Below are 18,156 nucleotides of genomic sequence, written 5' to 3' on the forward strand. Positions count from 1 at the left end.
CCGCCGGTGACAAAGCAAGGAGCGCCGAGGACACGCACTATCAATTAAACGGGTTTTATGACGAGGTCGGTGAGGATCGGAAAAATCTTACATTTACGTGCAAACTTTGCCCGTCGATAAAATAATTATTGTCGGTGTTTGTATATGGGCTGTGCCAATAATAATAATAAAACAAAAGCTCGCCACATATGGAAAAAAAGAACTATTCCGCAAACAACAAGTGACGTCGCTGACCGTCGATTACTCTTCTGCGCATGCGGGTCACTTCTGGGTCATTTCACGTTCACACAGGAGATCACAAAAGGTCGCATTTAATTGGAAATGTGAACGGCCTTGCAAAAAAATTGAATTTTTCAAAAAATCGGAATTGAGCATTAAGCTCTGCAGTGTGAACGTAGCCATAGAGTTTGAATATATAGCATTTTGAAGTTTATATAGTGTAGCCTTATGTGTTTGAATACTTCAAGTCTGAGGTTTGAAGGGACGCAGGCTTTACTCATGTCATGTCTTCGGGTTAAGTGGGTCGCACACCGGATGAGAAGCGTCGCGACATAGTATTCTCTATGAGAGTACACACACCATTCGGCGTCTGTCCGCGGCGCCCAGCAACGGCTCAGGACCGTGTCCAAAATCCTGCTGCGCCATTTGCATAGTTTTATATAAAATTTTTATTATTTTTGTCTCAAATGGTTGCTGATGGATCCTGACTTTGCCCTATGCTGCAATATACATTTAGTTTTGCATTCATTTACAGAAATCAGCTGCTTGAATGACAATTGCTGATGTTATTGGATTTTTCAGGTGAGATTTTCAACTCATTCAGTTAACGGACGCTCTGAGCCTGAGGTAAAGTTTTAGGACAGCAGACTCAGCAGTACAGTAGAATAATAACATTTAACAGACATTATCTTCATTTCATGTCATTAAACATAACAATATTGCTGGCCATACACTGATGAGAAAGTGCGCGTCCGGTGTGCGATACCTGAAGTTGTCCTTGACGCGACGCGGCACGGCACTGCGCTTCTCATCCGGTGTGCGACCCCCTTTAGGTGCTAATTTTTTCTAAGTAGATGTCCAATTTGTTCCAATGTCATAAAGAGTTAAGCTCCAACTTGTCCCGACGCATATCTGCCTGGAAGTGTCAGTCAATCCCGAAGACCTTGATTATTTGGTTAAGGTGTGTTTAATTGAGGTTGGAGTCAAACTCTGCAGGATAGTGACGCCACTATGTTCTGGGGCACAGCTTTCCAAGCCTGTTCCAGGAGGCACATTTATATGATAATATTGTAATTTATATGAGCTACATTGGAAACCAAGGCATCCAGCTGATGGTCGGTTAAGCAAGTCTGACCTGGGCCCCGGATAGTCAAGCAATAAGAAGAAGCAGGTCAGGTCTACCTATGCTATTCTGAACACCACTTAGACTTAGGATCCCAAGCACTGGACGTTTTGTATGTCTCTGTCTTCTAACACACCAGATTCCTCTCATCAGCTCATTAGAAGAGACTGCAAGACCCGAAGAGGGTGTGACCGATGAGGGAGACATGCAGTTTTGGGGATCCTTCGGGAATGGTTTGAAAACCCTTGACTTAGAAAACAAGCCATTGGGAGGAGTTCAAAAATGGGTACAGGGTAGGGAAATCAAAGTCTTCTAGTTGGTTGTTAATGTGTTCTAGATGCTTACTGCAATGTTCATTGCATTTGATAATGTGTTCAAGGAGGCTGCTAGGGTGTTCTGGGTGATCTCTAAGGCTTTCTCCAGGAGTGGGGTCGGATACCCCTTGCTCTAGCTTCATCAGGTTGGGGACTAATGTGTTCTAGGTGGCTTCTATGGGTATTCTTGGTGGTCTTCTGTTTGGATGCTAATGTGTTCAAGGTGATTGCTATTGTGTTCTGGGTGGTACTGGTTACTCATTAGAACAGCCTAAAGAACTGTACAAAACATGTGCAGAGCAGTAATACTACACTGATTAAATAGCAGATTAGTTGGATCAATTATTTTTAATAAACAAGTGCTGGAGAGGGGGTCTACCCCCCCAAAAAGGCATTTCACTGCATGGAGATCACATGGGTGTGTATGTTAAGCATCAATACCAAGCGGCAACATTCTAATCTGAAAGATGAAGCCTACCCGGAAGTGCGATAAACTGCAATACATCTCAAATCCGCTAGAGGCCGGTCCCAAAAGGGAGCAAATATCCATAGACGTCATGTAATAATGTCCGTTTTCACAGCATAAATTCATATGTTTACAGTTTGGTCCCATGGCCTTTTATTGTAATCTTCAATATGTTCCGCGTGCCTGACAACTGTGAGGGGGGTGATTTTTTTTCTAACTCGTTAGTTTAGATCATATTTAGATATAAAACGTATGACAAATAAGGGCGGTTAACTTTGATTGACAGCTGATAACGGGCTGCGCCGAGTGAATTTGACGTCTCGGCCATGATCTGACACAACGCATCATACCACCTCTGTATCCTTTCTGAAACTTTTGTATTTTCCAAGATTTTCCAGTATGGCGCCGCCCATACCCCCCATAAACAGCTTCAAACCCGTTCTTCAGAGAGTCTATGGGTGACGTCACAGACGCTTTGTCCATATTTTTTACGGTCTATGATCAATACCTCATTATTTGACAGTTGGTACCAGGGCTGTTTCCCATAGGTAAAGATCTCCCACAGCACCACTCCCAGACTCCAGACATCACTCTCCGTGGTGAATTTCCTGTACATGATGCTTTCTGGTGGCATCCAGCGAATTGGCAGCATGGTGTGACCTCCAACCTAGACATGTGAAACAGTAAGTACACACACTGAGTCATCCGACATATTGAGTCAGAGTTCTGATGTAGGTGACGTGAGTTTGAATCTGTCGAATCAGTAAAAGTGGTATGGCACTGAAACGTATGTCCAGAATATATGTTGGACTGTGGTTTGACATTAAGATGACCAGGTGTGCTCAAATCAATAAAAACAAAAGATATATCAATTCAAGCTACTCTAACAAAACTCCCTGCAAATTGCTAATGCGTGCGTTAATGGATAAGATCCATACAGACTTTTAGAGCAAGAGTAGACTAGTTTGTTGACACTGGAGCATTGTTCAATCCAAAAAGCTCTCAGGCAAATGCTGACAGTATTTCTAGTTCAGGACCTCAGATGGTGCCGTAAGTTGCGCCTCTCAGGATTTGGATGCTCTAAGCTTGGGGAGTTGGTCTGGCCTGGAGCTCAACCCCAAAACCAATCATTTCATTTATTAGCTTTCTCCATAATGCGCTGCCTCTGAAATATTAATTATGAGATTGTGGTCCAGTATGTGGATTAGTCTCCGATTAATTGGTTTAACATACTGGACTCATCAAATATTAAGGTCAAAAGCTTTTAGGCTTTTTCACTGGTCCCATAGTGGAGCTACAGACTGGAAGGGTCACTTAAAAAGAGGTCTACTGCACAAGCACCATTAGAAACCTTTCCCCTGCAATCAAACACACACACATACACACAACAACATCCTGCTAAAAAGCTTAGACCAGTTTGCACCAGTTTAAAATCCAAGGTACTTTGAATTGGTTTTAGGTGGCCAATTACTGGCAAAGCTGGTTATTGTTGCAGGTCATAACATCCTGTTAAAGTGCCTCAGTGAATGAGTATGTACAAAGGATCGAAAGCTGTTGTTTTCAGCAGGGTACTTTTTTATTTTTTATACTGCATTTCAATTTTCTTATTAATATATACATATTTTTTACCTTTATTAGATTTTTTGTTCAATATGGTGACCAATTTTTTTCCTAAAAAGAAGGTGTTTGTTTAGGTTACGTTAATAACAATAATAGAACTGAATGACTATTAAGATTAGATTACACTATTAAAATGACAAGAAAGCTGTTCACACACCATTTTTCTTTCATAAATAGGGAATTCTGGATTTTCAACGAGGAAAAAGGTCTCATAATCGACAACATAATAGAAGGATTGGTGACATCTGCCAAAACGTTTATGTGTAGAGAGACCGAGCAAGATTTAACATTTGAATGAAGGACTAAAAATACATGTTTTTATCTTTGGTATAATGTGTAGTGATGAATGGTGCACAATATGACCGAGACAATTCACTCTCAAATTAAAGAATTAAATACAGACGACAATGAGGATTTTCAACTAAAGCTTAAATTTTAGGTTATAATGCACAAATGTGGCTTCATAAGAAGTTCTATGGTTACACAACATGCTTTCACAACTTCAAATCCACCCATCAGCCTCTGCCTGACCAGCTGTTTCTATGGAAACTGTTCTGTTCTATAGGCCTAATCAATGGTGTACACACAGTGCGCGCACACACAAATCTACTGACCTGCATTTGAATCTCAATGGAGACTCGTATAATGGAGATGTGTCATGATATTCATCAGTATTCAGAGATAAATGAACTTGAATGAACTTGTTGGCACAGTTGTCAATGAAGAGAGTTATCTAATAGCAAATCTCTGCATTTAGAAACATCATTCAACCCATTTTAAAACACTGGATAGATGATTCACACTGAATACATGACTGGAACACAATATAAAAACATCATGCTATCAAAGAACAAATTAAGTTGTCTGTCTCTCTTCAAATGCTTTATTTACCAAAGTGTAAGGTATGATTTCTTGATTTCTTTATCTTTGATTTGTTTTTTAGTCTTCCCCCCCTAACTTCCCCTACCCCTCTCCTTCTCGGTAGGCCCTCATGCTGAATTTGGGGGTGAATACTAATGAGAGATCTTTAATGACTTTCTCAGTTTCTGTCTTATGGCGCAAGCGCTCGATTCTTTTTCTTTGCTGTTGCCATAGTAACCCCCCTTTCCTGTTCCCACGCCACCTTCCTCTCCGACTCCTAATCTGAGAGAGACTAACTGACGGGAGTGAATCAACACACACACTGAAATACTGCTGACATCATACAGGAGGAGAGCCAGTAGGGTCAAGGTGTTCGAATAGCTTGTATTCAGTGATCTGTATAGCAAAAAAAACCATGAGAAGCATATTGATTTATACATTTACTGGGAAAAGGATTTGAATATCGCCTTTAAGTGTCCTTGTAAAGTCAGCATTAATTTCCAACAAATGAATCTGAAACGGAATAGAAGGTAATGCATCTCGATCTCAGTTTAACTAATAAATAGGAATGTGATATATATATATATATATATATATATATATATATATACAGGTACATTTAGTTTTAAGATAATTATATTTTTGAACTTTTTTTCCAAAAAGAGGATTTTTTTTCCTACAGGAGGTGTTTTAGGTTTAGGTTTTTCCTACATTTAGGTTACATGTAAGTAATATTAATAATAATAGCGCACACACACACACACACACACACACACACACATACACACACACATTTATTTTTAATTTAAATTATATTGTTGGGCTTTTTTTCATTAAGTTGACCACTTTTTTTCCTAACGGAGGTGTTCGTTTAGGTTACCTATAAATAATATTAATATTAATAATAATAGCACTGAAAAACTATCAATATATTACACATTACTAAAATGACATCAAAGCTGTTTACACACACATATAAATATATATATACACACGAGGACATCCGGATGCCTAAACGACACTGCATTATACTGTATATCAAAACAGCAATAAACATCACTTTATTATTATTATTTTTTAATCAGTAACAGTAACAGTGGACCAGTAACATTGTGGCAAGTAGGAGGAGGCCGAGGGCACCAGGCCAGTGGCATGATCACTAATGAGCGGCACCGGCGAGACGCACCGGTCTCGTATCTCTCACGGAGGAGCAGAAGCATAACGGAGGAGTGACGGACAGTGAAGGTTGAGAGCGGACGAGGCCTGAACTATTTTATTTGATGTTTTGTTTTACTATATGTGACAGCAGTCGTCCGTGAGGGGCTGCTGTCTTTATTAAAGTATTATTAAAGTCTAACCACGTTATAAACATAATTATGTAATATTACTATTAATAATGTAAATTAGAATTAGAATGTCTATCTATAATTAAAGAGCCCCTATCATGGATTTTTGAAAATGACTGTTCATATGGTGTGGAATATAGCTCTAAGGGAATGAAAACATCCTGCAAAGATTTATATCTGAAAGTGCACCGTATATAAAGTTATTGTTTTTCAAAAAAGAGAGTCGACTCTGAGTCTATGAAATGAATTGTTTTTGAAACGAGTCATTAGCTGTTACATCGTGACGTAGAGACATATTGGCCGCGCCCAGTTACTGCGCGCGCAGACGGAAGTGTAAACTAGAAGTCTACACATTCAAATACTTCATCATAGCATCATGTCGGGAAGACGCTGTGTTCTACAATGCAAAGATAGCTCAGCCACTTTGTTTTTATTTACCAGGGACGAGCATGTGAAGAATCTGTGGTTAGAGTTCATATTTGCAACGATACCACAACAGTATAGCCCGATTGTGTTCTCATCATTTTATTGACGAATAACGTTAGTTCAAAAACATAAATGAATTCAAATGTGGATTCGCAAGCGGTTGTTCCTGAAGGAGGGCTCAGTAACTTCGAATCACAACCTGTATTATTAATAATTGTTGCTTTTATGGGTTTTGAACGGTTTTGTAGCGTCGGGGCGCGAGGAGGGAATATGTACAGTATGTGCGCACGTGCGTGTGTGTGTAAGTTATGCTCAGCGCAGCTTCTAGGTCTCCAATGTCAATTTTTTTAAATATGTGAAATGTTTGTCGCTGTTATTGGAGTTGTTATGTTTATGCGTTATGCTAACAAACAATAACTGGGTCTGTCATCTGACCAATCACCGCCGATTAGCGTCACGCAAAGGAGTGGTTTGGAAAAATGAGTCGTTGTACGAGTCATTTGGGAGTCAGTGAGCAAATCAGTTAAAAATAAATGCATATTATAAGACAAATAAAGTGTTTTTTATCCTTGCATGCATGTAAAACTGTTTTTGGGAACTCCTAAAACAAAAATAGGAACATTTTAAATGCTATGATAGGGGCTCTTTACTTTGAAAAAGCACAGACAAACGATAAAGCAAATCTTACCCGATAGTAATCTGTACTGTAGACATCTCTGGACATTCCAAAGTCTCCAATCTTCACCAGGAGATTCTCCCCGACTAGGCAGTTTCGTGTGGCCAGGTCTCTGTGAACAAAGTGCTGGGAAGCCAGATACACCATGCCTGCGGCGATCTGCTGCGCGATATGAAGCATCTGAGACTGAGTGAGCTCTGCCTGCTGCTGTACCTGTCCGTCAGCCATCAGAACTGCATCAGGACCATGAGCCCTGGGGCGAACAGAGAACGTTCATCATTTTAAACTCAGAGATAAACTAAAACATTATATAACTGGCCATCAGCATCCTGAAAGATCATTTAGATTTGTTTACCAACCAGAACACTGTCTTTAAAAAGCAGCAATGAAAGTCCTATGGTTTCCTTTGTATTAGCGACAGATTTTCAATAGCTACATGAAAAATGATGTGTAATTACTGGCTTACAAGGACAAAGCAATTAAAGAATGTGACTAAGCACTATTGGATTCCAATGCGTTCAGGAAGCTGTACCTGAGGAACTTGTTGAGGTCGCCATGCTTCATGTACTCGAACACCATAATAAGCGGATCGCTCTCCACACACACTCCGTAGAATGTGACGATGTGTTCATGCTGCAGATTGGTCAACAACTCGGCCTCACGATGGAAGTCCTTCCTGGCGTTCTCGCTGGCCTCTTTCAATGTCTACAGACACAGAATGTGTACAAATACAATGAGCATACTGAACGTATAGCGATCAGTATGCTAACATCAAACACAGCCAACCTTGACCGCCACCAAGATCTTCTCCTGTTCTGCGGACAGGTTGTAGCATTCGGCCAGGAACACTTTCCCGAACGCTCCTTCTCCAAGTTCCCTCTTCAGTACAATGTTGTGCCTCTTAATGTGCTGAACAACTGTCGAAAGAACACAACATTAATGCCACATTTAGCCTTTTTGCTTCTGCCTTTCAACTCTGTAACCTTCAATCCCAAAATAGTATAATGGGATTGTAGCCAAACATGGTGGACATGGGTTTGTGACCTTGGGGATCGAGATTGTGGCTCGCAGGATGAAGACTCAAAAGCTGATGACCCCTGAAGACTGGAGACTCAAGAGGCGGTGAAATCAGGAAACTTAAGGAACTAAGCAAAAGTATGAAATATGAAACTAAGTAACAGTCTCAGAAACAGGAGAATCGGGAACATTCTTTCAAACAGGAAACATTAGGTCTTCAGGTATAGGTCATTCTAGGATGGATGATACGAAATGCAATGATCTGTCAACATATGTATTCGCATAGACATCACACATCATGGAAGGCTATGCAGAGTTGTATACAGACACAATGAGCTTATGTTGCGTTCACGCCATGTCAATTGTTAACTATGAGATGGCAACCTGTGAAGCTCTACCCGGACCAACTCACATCCTCAGACTCGGATTTATACGTTTCTATGTCAACACTATCAACATTGAAATGAATCTGCAGCAGTCAGGTGGTACAGGTCCTTGCTCTTTAAAGGAGTAGTTCACTTTAAAAAAAAAACTTTTGCTGATAATTTACTCACCACTATGTCATCCAAGATGTCCATGTCTTTCTTTCTTCAGTCGAAAAGAAATTAAGGTTTTTATATGGATTTTTCTCCATATAATGGACTTCAATGGGAACCAAACAGTTCAAGGTCCAAATGAGAGTTTCATTGCAGCTTCAAGGGGCTTTAAACGGCACCAGACGATGAATTAGGGTCTTATCTAGCGAAATATAGCGGAACGATCGGTCATTTAAAAAATAAATGTACAAAGTTTAAGTTTTATAAGCTCAAATGCTCGCCTTGCTCTGTTCTGTGATGCGCGTTCGTGACTCTCCTGTTCGAACGAGTCATGTCATGAGTCATGACTCGGGAAAAGATTCGTTCATTTTGATGAACGAGATTGAATAGGAGTTAATAAAGGAGAGAAAGACATGAACATCTTGGATGACATGGGGTGAGTAAATTATCAGCAAAAGTTTTTTAAAAGTGAACTACTTCTTTAAGCTGTTTATTATTATTGTAATAGTATGTGCTTTGAGACATGAGGTAATTAAACACAGTCTTTTGTGAAGCTTTTACAGACTCCGCTGTGCTCGTTTATGTGTTTTGAAGGACGTGTGGCTTTGGATACACTTTGAAAGGATGGTGGGATCTTATGCTTTCAAAGCTAGCTTGCTATTGCTAGCCTCTCTGAAATTGCCTACTCTACCTTTAAGACAGTTCAGAGAGGATTAATTGGATATTTAATAAAAAACAGGACGAGTAATCCAAAATGGATAAACCCGCCTGGCAGAGTTCACAAAAAATAGCTTGATGGTCAGACGTCCTGTAATGAAAATGTTAGAGAATGAAAGTTAAAGGATTCTTTATTCAAAGAAGTCCTCGAAGGATCGAAGTAATTCAAGAAAGACAATAAATCAGACCTTTTCAAACATAACATCCAAAAGAAAGACACTTTTTTTAAAATAGATATGACATAAATCCAAAAGTTCAGGCAAACCTGAAATTAACCAAACTCATGAGACTGAACCAGAATGTGTAACAAATGGTAATAACACGGTAATAATAAGACTAGGGCCATTATGTTAGCTGGGCAGATCCTTGAATATACTTGAGTTAGTAAGATACTAATATGCATAAAGTACCTATACTGTATATTATCTGAAGCTAATCAACATCAAAGTCAACTAATTGAAGAAGTTATAAGTTTAGAGGTTGCTATTTAAAGCTCGGGAGACATAAATGGCGTGTCTCCTTAATCAAACACATCTGGTTTAACTCACCTTGTTGGAGACTCCACCAATTAAACAATGAAAATACTGTCATCATTCACTTGAAATGTACGTGGTTATTCACTCTCTGATCAAATCAAATCATTGATCAACAAAACAGAGCTCGAATCAAATATGTTGACTTGACGCGTCAACATTTTGGATTTACAAAGTGATCGCAATGGTTCTGAAGACTTGGATTAAAGTATGTCCCTTTTTGAACTTGGACCCCATTGACTTTCATCATATAGACAAAGAGAGCTGAAACATTCTTCAAAATATCTATTTTGTGTGTGTGTGTGTGTTCTATAGACATCCCAATGGCTATGTTTTTTTATAATAATTATTAAATAATGGGTTTCCAAGAGCTTTATTTATAATCAGACACATGCAATTCCGGACATTGGACATAATTTAATAAAAGGTGTACAAGAGATTATTTCAGAATTGGTGGAAAAGAGACGTTTCTTATCCCAGACGTCCCTCAAGAGAGTGAGGACAGTGCAGAGATAAGACGAGATTAATCAGCCGTTTAGTGTGCTGGAGGAGAGAGAGATAAAGAGAGAGAGAGAGAGAAGATTCTGAACAGACACTGCACTCTTAGAGATTTATCCTTAATGTGATTAAGAAATGCTTTTGAAGAAAAACTAGCCAGTCAGCCGATTACATTAGCGAGAGCTAGATGATGAGGCTGCATCGATCTACAGTACACCATAACCCTATATTAAAAGTAACCAGAGTGGGAAGGAAAGGACACAGAGAATGTAAAAAAAGAGAAAGGCAAGTGATGAGGATTATAAAATAAATATTTAAGATGCCGTGTGATTGTGTATGCAGATGCACAGTCATATAAACCTGCCAAATCAATGTTTGAGTATGTTCCCCCCTAATTCAGTTTTCCTGAATAAAATGATGCCTACAGTAGGGCCATTAAGACTAGCACATTTCCACCAACATCCTCATTAACAGAATGTAAAAAAAAAAAAAAAATTAAAGGGATATAGTTCACCCAAAAATTTAAATTCTCCCATTAATTACTCGCCCTGATTTTGTTACAAACCTTTCTTGACTTTACATGAACTTTTAAGATCTTTTTGATTGAATCTGTGAGTTTTCTGTCCCTCCATTGACAGCTCTGCAACTACCACTTTGACGTAAAAAAAAAAAAAAATCATAAAGAGATTGGTTAAACTAATTGAAATGTATTGAGTAGTTTAGTCCAAATTTTCTGAAGAGACACGATCGCTTTTTGTTCAAGCAGGTTCGGTTGAGCATCTGTTTATGTTTGCTGATCAATGTTTATATGTGAATGAAAGACTAAATTAAAGGGTACATATCATACTTTTTACATGTAAATCATACATTTGTGGTCTATATAAAGTGAAACTGCAATGCTTGGGTCTGAATTCCTCATTATTATAGCTCCACAGGCCCCTTTTCTGATGTGCGTCTGTGAGCAACTCATTTTGGAGCGGCCCCTTTAAATGCAAAGGAGATGCGTCATACCCCGCCCGCTCTACAGGTCGCTGAGTTCACACTCGGTCCAAATCCACCCCGTTCGGCCATTTTTGTAGTTAGATTAGAGATACACGATTATATAGAGTCAAAGAACATTTTTATTCACACGTTAACAAAATGCCAACAACGGAAGACTTGTCCATCAAGCCTTACATGTGCGATCCAGAGCGAGCGAGTTGAAAAAGACGACGACGAACCTGCAGAACAACGTCTTCATATGAATGTAGTGCAATGGTGTGTAACTGTATTGTGTTATTAGTGGAAGTCAATTATTTCTCTTGTTAAAACAAGCACACTAATAAAATAAATGACTACGGTATAATCTTACCACTAAACATCTGTATTGATAATATGATACGTTTAGAAAAGCATCAGAAAACACAGCATTGTCATGATGAAACTCAAGAACAATAATACTGCAGACGTATAATGTTACTTTCAAAACAAAAACAGAGAAAGACAAAGGTACTGGTAAACCATGACCACCATGTGTTTTAAGAAAGTAAAGTACTTTATTTTTATTAACGATATTTACAGCTTATCGAAATGCTCTGTTCATCGTCTCCAAAGATAGAAGGAATTGACCCCTCATTCAGACGAAGTCGATCGGCAAACCCTTCTTTATACCGGCGGAGGTTATTGAAGTGGGAATCCTTGAAGTGCTTCGGATAACTACATCCAACAACCGAACATTTTGACTTGCCCTCTCGTAACTTGCATCATTGAGCTTGGACTACAAAATCCGAGCGAGAAATAAAAATGGCGGATTGAAGTGTTGGGCCGGTAGTCAATGTCCTTATTTGTCAGTTCTGCTGCAAATACTGTGACGTAATTTTTCAAAAGAAAAATCTGAACAGGTTGAAAAATATGACCAAAACAGAATATAAAGATATAAATGAATCACCTGAAGAGAATAATTTCATCTTTTCTGTACTTATAAACACTCCAAATATACAACAAAATGCATTTAAGGGCTAAAAAAGTGGATTTAGATAGATATGTGCCCTTTAAATCTCTTCATCATATAAAGCGATCAAGTCTCATCAGAAAAAGTCTAACGGGTTTGGAACGACATGACGGCGAGTTATTAATGACAGAATTTTAATTTCTGGGTGAACTAACCCTTTAAGTATATTAATTAAATAGTCAATTATTTATTGCCTTTAAATTACAGTACATGTTGCTTTTACATTGTTTAAACACCATTAGAGTATTAGTACACTAATAGTATTAGTAGTATACTACTATTAGTAGTATTAAACCTTATTTTGATGCTACCCAACATACATTCTATTGACTATAAGTAACTTTAAATGTACATGTACTAACACGAACACTAACCTAACAGCCTACTAATACTCTAAGGAAAAAATAATCATTCCCTGAATAATGAGTGTTAGTTGACATCTAGCTGCAATGTCACATTTAGTAGAATGTCTAAAGTGGACCATCGAAATAAAGTTTAAAATAATATGTTGGGGGGAATGTACTTATTTGAAATGGTCTCATTGCCCCAAAAAAAAAAAAAAAAAAAAATCCATATTGTTTTTTTTGTTTTTTTTTTTCTAGTAATTGGGCTAGTATTGTTTCATAAGTTGGCAAGACACAAATGAAAAATCAAAGATAGGTACTCACAGGTATCAGATTTGAGCAGACTGCTGGTGCTGCGGAAGTACTGCGGGTTCTCTATGACGGGAATCTTGGTCATGCCGATGATGACGGCGTCCGCGTTCATTTCAGAGGACGAGGGTGTGTTAGAGCCATTGGACATATGATGAAGAGGGCTGGCAGAGTCATCGTCATTACTGATGACTGAGGAAGGACCTGTGTCAAAGACAAAGATTTGCACTCAGAACCAAAACATTTCTCTATTACAATGTCATTTTTTTTTTTTTTTGCCATCATACACATTTGCAAGTGAAGTTTAATATTCTGTGACACAATAAACAATCTCTTTATCCAATGTTACAACAAAATTAAACAAAAATGATCAATAAAACCATCAGAAATGTTGAACTAAAAACATCACTGCAAGGTCTCTCCGGGACAGCAAGCCCATTTAAAAAGATTGACACTGTTCCAGTTTAAAGTCAAACGTTTTGGCAGAACCAGAGATGAAAAATGTAATACATGGAGGGAAAGAAAACAGTGGGGGGCTTCCTGTCTGACAGGATTTTTGTATGTAAAGTAGGGTCCAAAACTCTGAGACCACAATGAAAATGTGGGACAAGTTGGTCATTACAAGCTGGAAATAAACAGAAAGGTAGGATTCTGAACCATCATAATATAAAACGATAATGATACATTTAAATATCTTGGTCACTAATTCAATTTGGGACACTGACATCCTGTGACTCTTTATACAGATGGTCAGATGTTCTTGATTTAACTGAAGCACAAGTTACTCTTTGAATCATTCTCAAATTATGCTGGAAAAAACATGATCATCGTGACCAACACAAACGTCTGGATTTTATTTATTCATTGACATAGACTGAATACAAAATATTTAAAATTCTGTGTTATGTCTTGGTCACTAATCAAGTCATTTGAGACATTGATATCATGCTTTTTGTTCAGACCGTCAGATGTTCTTGATTCAACTGAATCACACAATGATGTTTGAATCATTCTCAAATCATCCTGGAGAACAAGATCATCAGGTTTTATATAAACTTTTATTAAAGTCTGCTGTCATTAAAGCAAAAGGGGAACATAACTAATTCCAAGATTAATAATACTACCCCTAAAACCACAGTGTTCAGTCGTCATGATACTCAATCAGTGTCTGAAATCGGTTTTCTGTTGAAACTGGAATGAAACACAAGGAACCAACTAAAAGAAATTAATAGTGCACATGTAAACATCTTCAAGAGCCAAGAAAACCAAAATGTTTCAACAGAATTGCCATTAAGGGTGTAAATGATCCATTGCCATGAGGTTTACAATGTTTAGCAATACATCTATCATGAACCATTCCCAGGAAATGATACTTTGCAAAAAAGCATTTTAGCTGGAAATACAGTTTTAAAGTTGACTTATTATGCCCTTTTACAAAGTCTTGATTTTGTTTTTGGGGTCTACTACAATAGGTTTTCATGCTTGAATGTTCAAAAACACATTATTTTCACATATTATACATTATTGCAGCACCTCTCTTCCCAGTCTGTCGGTAAGCTTTGTTTCCCATACACATATACTGTACACTAGACGTCACCTTGGGGTTCTAAGCATGCGTCAAAACCGCCGCCATCTTGGAACAGGGGTCTTGTCATAGGAAGTAGCTAGGTAATGCTGCTATTTCTGCCTTTACTTCGAATTAATTGATGGTGGCAGACTTTTGTGCTGTGTATGATGTTCACACGAATGAAATCTGAACTTGGAAGAATGTTTATTTTTTTTTTTTTAAATGTTTATTTTTTATTTTTTCTGGAATCAATGATAAAGACATGTCTGACCATTGGAACGGAACAAAAAAAAAAGAAAAGAAAATCACATTCATGATGATTTATGGTGATTTTATTTCCGTTAGACCTGTGTCTACATTGACGCTGATGCATTAAAGTGGAGGGGCTCCCCTGTTCCAAGATGGCGGCTCTATTGACACATTCGTTCTAATGAACTGCCGTAGCCAAGGCGATATCTAGTGTATATGTCCATGTTTGTTTCCCAAAAGCATCGTAAGGTAAGTTGATCACAGAGACCATTGGTGGAAATTGTTCTACGATCTTCTCATAGGCTTATGATGCTTTTGTGAAATGTAGTTCCTATCTCCATGAAGCCCTTCGTTGTGAAAAGCTCAATGTGCTCTGATTGGTCGGCTGGACCAGTGTATTGTGATTAGTCAAGCGTTTCGAGCGTGTATGGGAAATGTTTTGCCACTTACCATAACTGAGAGTTTCAACACACTACTAACTAACTCAACCAGGCCCCGCCCCTTTATTTTGCGTATCCCTTAGGCAGGGATTATTTAAATAAGGAATATTGTGACGAGTTCGGAAACAGTGACACTGACAAAGAGAATAAACAGTCCGTTCTTATCCCAAGGCATCAAATACTGACACTTTTGCCAAAGCGTAGACATCCAACGCACATGGCACCCTTTAGCGTCAATATGAGACGCAGATATGGGGCAGAAGGCGCCTCCTAGTGGTCTAACCCTAACCCTACCCCAGACCTATTCCTACCCATACTCTGTGCCTGTTATATTGACGCTAAAGGGTGCCATGTGCGTTGGATGTCTACGCTTTGGCAAAAGCGTCAGTATATGACGCCTTGGGATGAGAATGCGTTGGAATAACATCCTTAGGAGTGACTTTTGGAACTTTGCATGTTTCATGCTCAAACCGCAGCATTACACACTAAAGAAAGTTGGAAAAAAGCACAAGGGCCCCTTTAAAAAAGTTTTAGATTAAGTCTTACATTTTATTGAGAGTGTAACTCATTTTCTTCAATGCTTCTATTTATTGTGAAACCTGTGTATCAATATATCAACTATACATTCGTTTTAAGTATATATATATATACAGTATATATATAAATATTTGGTAGCACTTTCTATGAAGCCTGTATTTATAAACAGGGGTGCACATAACTTTTTATGTCTTGTTCTCAAGTGAGCAACTGGAGATGCTGCTTGGTACTCACGCTTTACGCGTCACACTTCTCCTACAAGCATGTCGTCATCACTTTCCTCCTGACTGCTCTCCTCGTTATCATATTTCCTCTCAAACATGGTAGATGATGATGATTTTTTTTTAACTTATTAACATTAATGACACAGAAAACAGCAGGAATATTAGGCTGCTGTCACTTTAAGACCGAATGCATGGACCGAATATACTGACACACATTCGGTTTCTTTCTGTTCACTTAAAGACATAACCAAGAGAATAATTGTCGAGACGAGTATTTTGACATCATTTTGTGTGCATGTGTCAGTTCAAGCGTAAGTAAACGCGAAAGAGGAATCAATTTAATATTTGAGCGCTCTCTGAAACGTGCCTCTCTGTCTCTGCGCGCTTCGAGTGAGTGAGTTTGTGCGCATTTTTCACCTCTTCTTCCGTATTTAAAATCGTTCGAATGTGTAACTTGGCAAGACAAAACTCATCCAAATGATAAACTTTCACTCTAAGACTGTTGACCTTACCAGTTTATCCACAAATCACACGGGTGCCGAACCATGTGACTTTATCCGTACGGATCATGGATCAACTGTGCACCCCTTATAATTAATGAACACACTTTTCATCATGATTTCTATATTACCAGAGATGGAAAAAATCCAACTCCAGTATGTAAACGTTGTTTATTTTTACCACACATGCGCACCAGTTATTGCACCCCTGTTTATAATGCATTATACGGGTATTCTTAAAGCATTATAATACATGAATAACGTCTTATAACAACCTTATAATACGTTGTATCATCTTCAAATAGAGTACGATAACAATACATTATCATACTTGCCAATTTGTGGTTATAATTTTAAGAGTACAATGCATTATAACAGCAGATTAAGCCTACATTTATAATGCATCATAAGGGTCATTTTTTCCTTGTAGTGTCTTGTCTTAAGATCAGTGGTTTGGCTGTCTTTATACAAAAACAAGACATCCACCAATCATAACCCGAACCCCATCCATTTACTCAGTGCACATAAAGGGGTTGATATGTTGTTCCAGAAAAAACAGGATGTTGATTTTGGAACATCTACTTGAACATCTAAATGTTAAGTTGCACAACAGTAGGATGAATAGAAGACAGAAATCACGCTGGAACATTTCCGATCCTTCAATCATATCTTAAACCTATGTTCCTCAGGTGTCAGATGCCATATTTAACATAAATGAGACTGAGGAACAGACTTTAAGTCCCTTCAAACGTTTTTCTTCAAACCAAACAAAGTTTAAATCCCGTCTGGTTAGAGCTCTTCCCACAATGAATGCATTAACTCAGTAGGCGGAGAGAAGACGGTCTTGTGGCTGTTCGAACACATTCGACCACATTAGCGTTTACATTACGAAGGCCAGTCAAATGTGTTTTTTCGACTACCTGTGGAAGTGGTCGAAAGTGGACAAGCTCAAAGCGTTTAAGAAACCCTTTACACTTGTATTTAGCGTCGTCCACTCGTGATCCAGTTGACCAAAATGCATCTTAAAGGGGTGATGAACTGAGAAATTTAATTATCCTTGAGCTTTTGACATCTAAGAGGTCATCATATTATAAGAATATCCTGTAAGTTTCAGAACTGAAAACGTCCTTGTTAGTCCAATAGTTAGTCCAACGACTCATTTTTCAAAGTGGGGAACTATGACATCAACGAGGATAAAACACCACCCCTGCAGAAGAAGATCAACGCCTACTTCAACACGGCCGGTTTAGCCCCGCCCACCGATTCGCGCATTACACGCATAGCTAAAATTACATAGGCCTACCTCGTGATGACAAACCGGATCGAGCTACCGAGCAATAAACTTTAAACATGGTTAAACTTTATTTTTAATGACGTTCCAGCTGATGAGGTAAAACATCGTCCCTCTGTTCGCTTCATTTCACTGAGGATTGTTTTGTAAACAAGACTGGATTTGCAGAGCGATTAAGAGTAAAGAACGGTGCTGTGCCGTCTATATTGGATCTGACAGGAATTGTGCAACACACGGACTCTGGGTCGAACATGTATGGGCGAATCATTCCGGTTGCCATTTTACAACATTGGACGTTTTCAAAACAATTTCCCCCAAGTGCACCGACGGGTGAGTTGAAACTCATTATAATA

The 18,156-nt window shown here is 38.5% G+C and overlaps 1 protein-coding gene across 2 annotated transcripts in view; it reads right to left on the reverse strand.

The window, feature by feature from the left end:
- ntrk2a (neurotrophic tyrosine kinase, receptor, type 2a) overlaps positions 1–18,156 on the reverse strand; it is a 64,177-nt gene that overhangs the window by 4,793 nt on the left and 41,228 nt on the right. For both annotated transcript variants that reach the window (XM_089119304.1, XM_039674878.2), the window contains 5 exons: positions 13,011–13,199; positions 7,838–7,968; positions 7,584–7,756; positions 7,064–7,304; positions 2,631–2,789 (listed from right to left, as the gene is read on the reverse strand). In XM_089119304.1, the coding sequence (XP_088975430.1) occupies positions 2,631–2,789; positions 7,064–7,304; positions 7,584–7,756; positions 7,838–7,968; positions 13,011–13,199 (893 nt within the window). The remainder of the gene's footprint in view (positions 1–2,630; positions 2,790–7,063; positions 7,305–7,583; positions 7,757–7,837; positions 7,969–13,010; positions 13,200–18,156) is intronic.

This window comes from Pimephales promelas, chromosome 14 (genome assembly GCF_988280905.1).
Source record: "Pimephales promelas chromosome 14, fPimPro1.hap1.1, whole genome shotgun sequence".
In the NCBI taxonomy this organism is placed as follows: domain Eukaryota; kingdom Metazoa; phylum Chordata; class Actinopteri; order Cypriniformes; family Leuciscidae; genus Pimephales; species Pimephales promelas.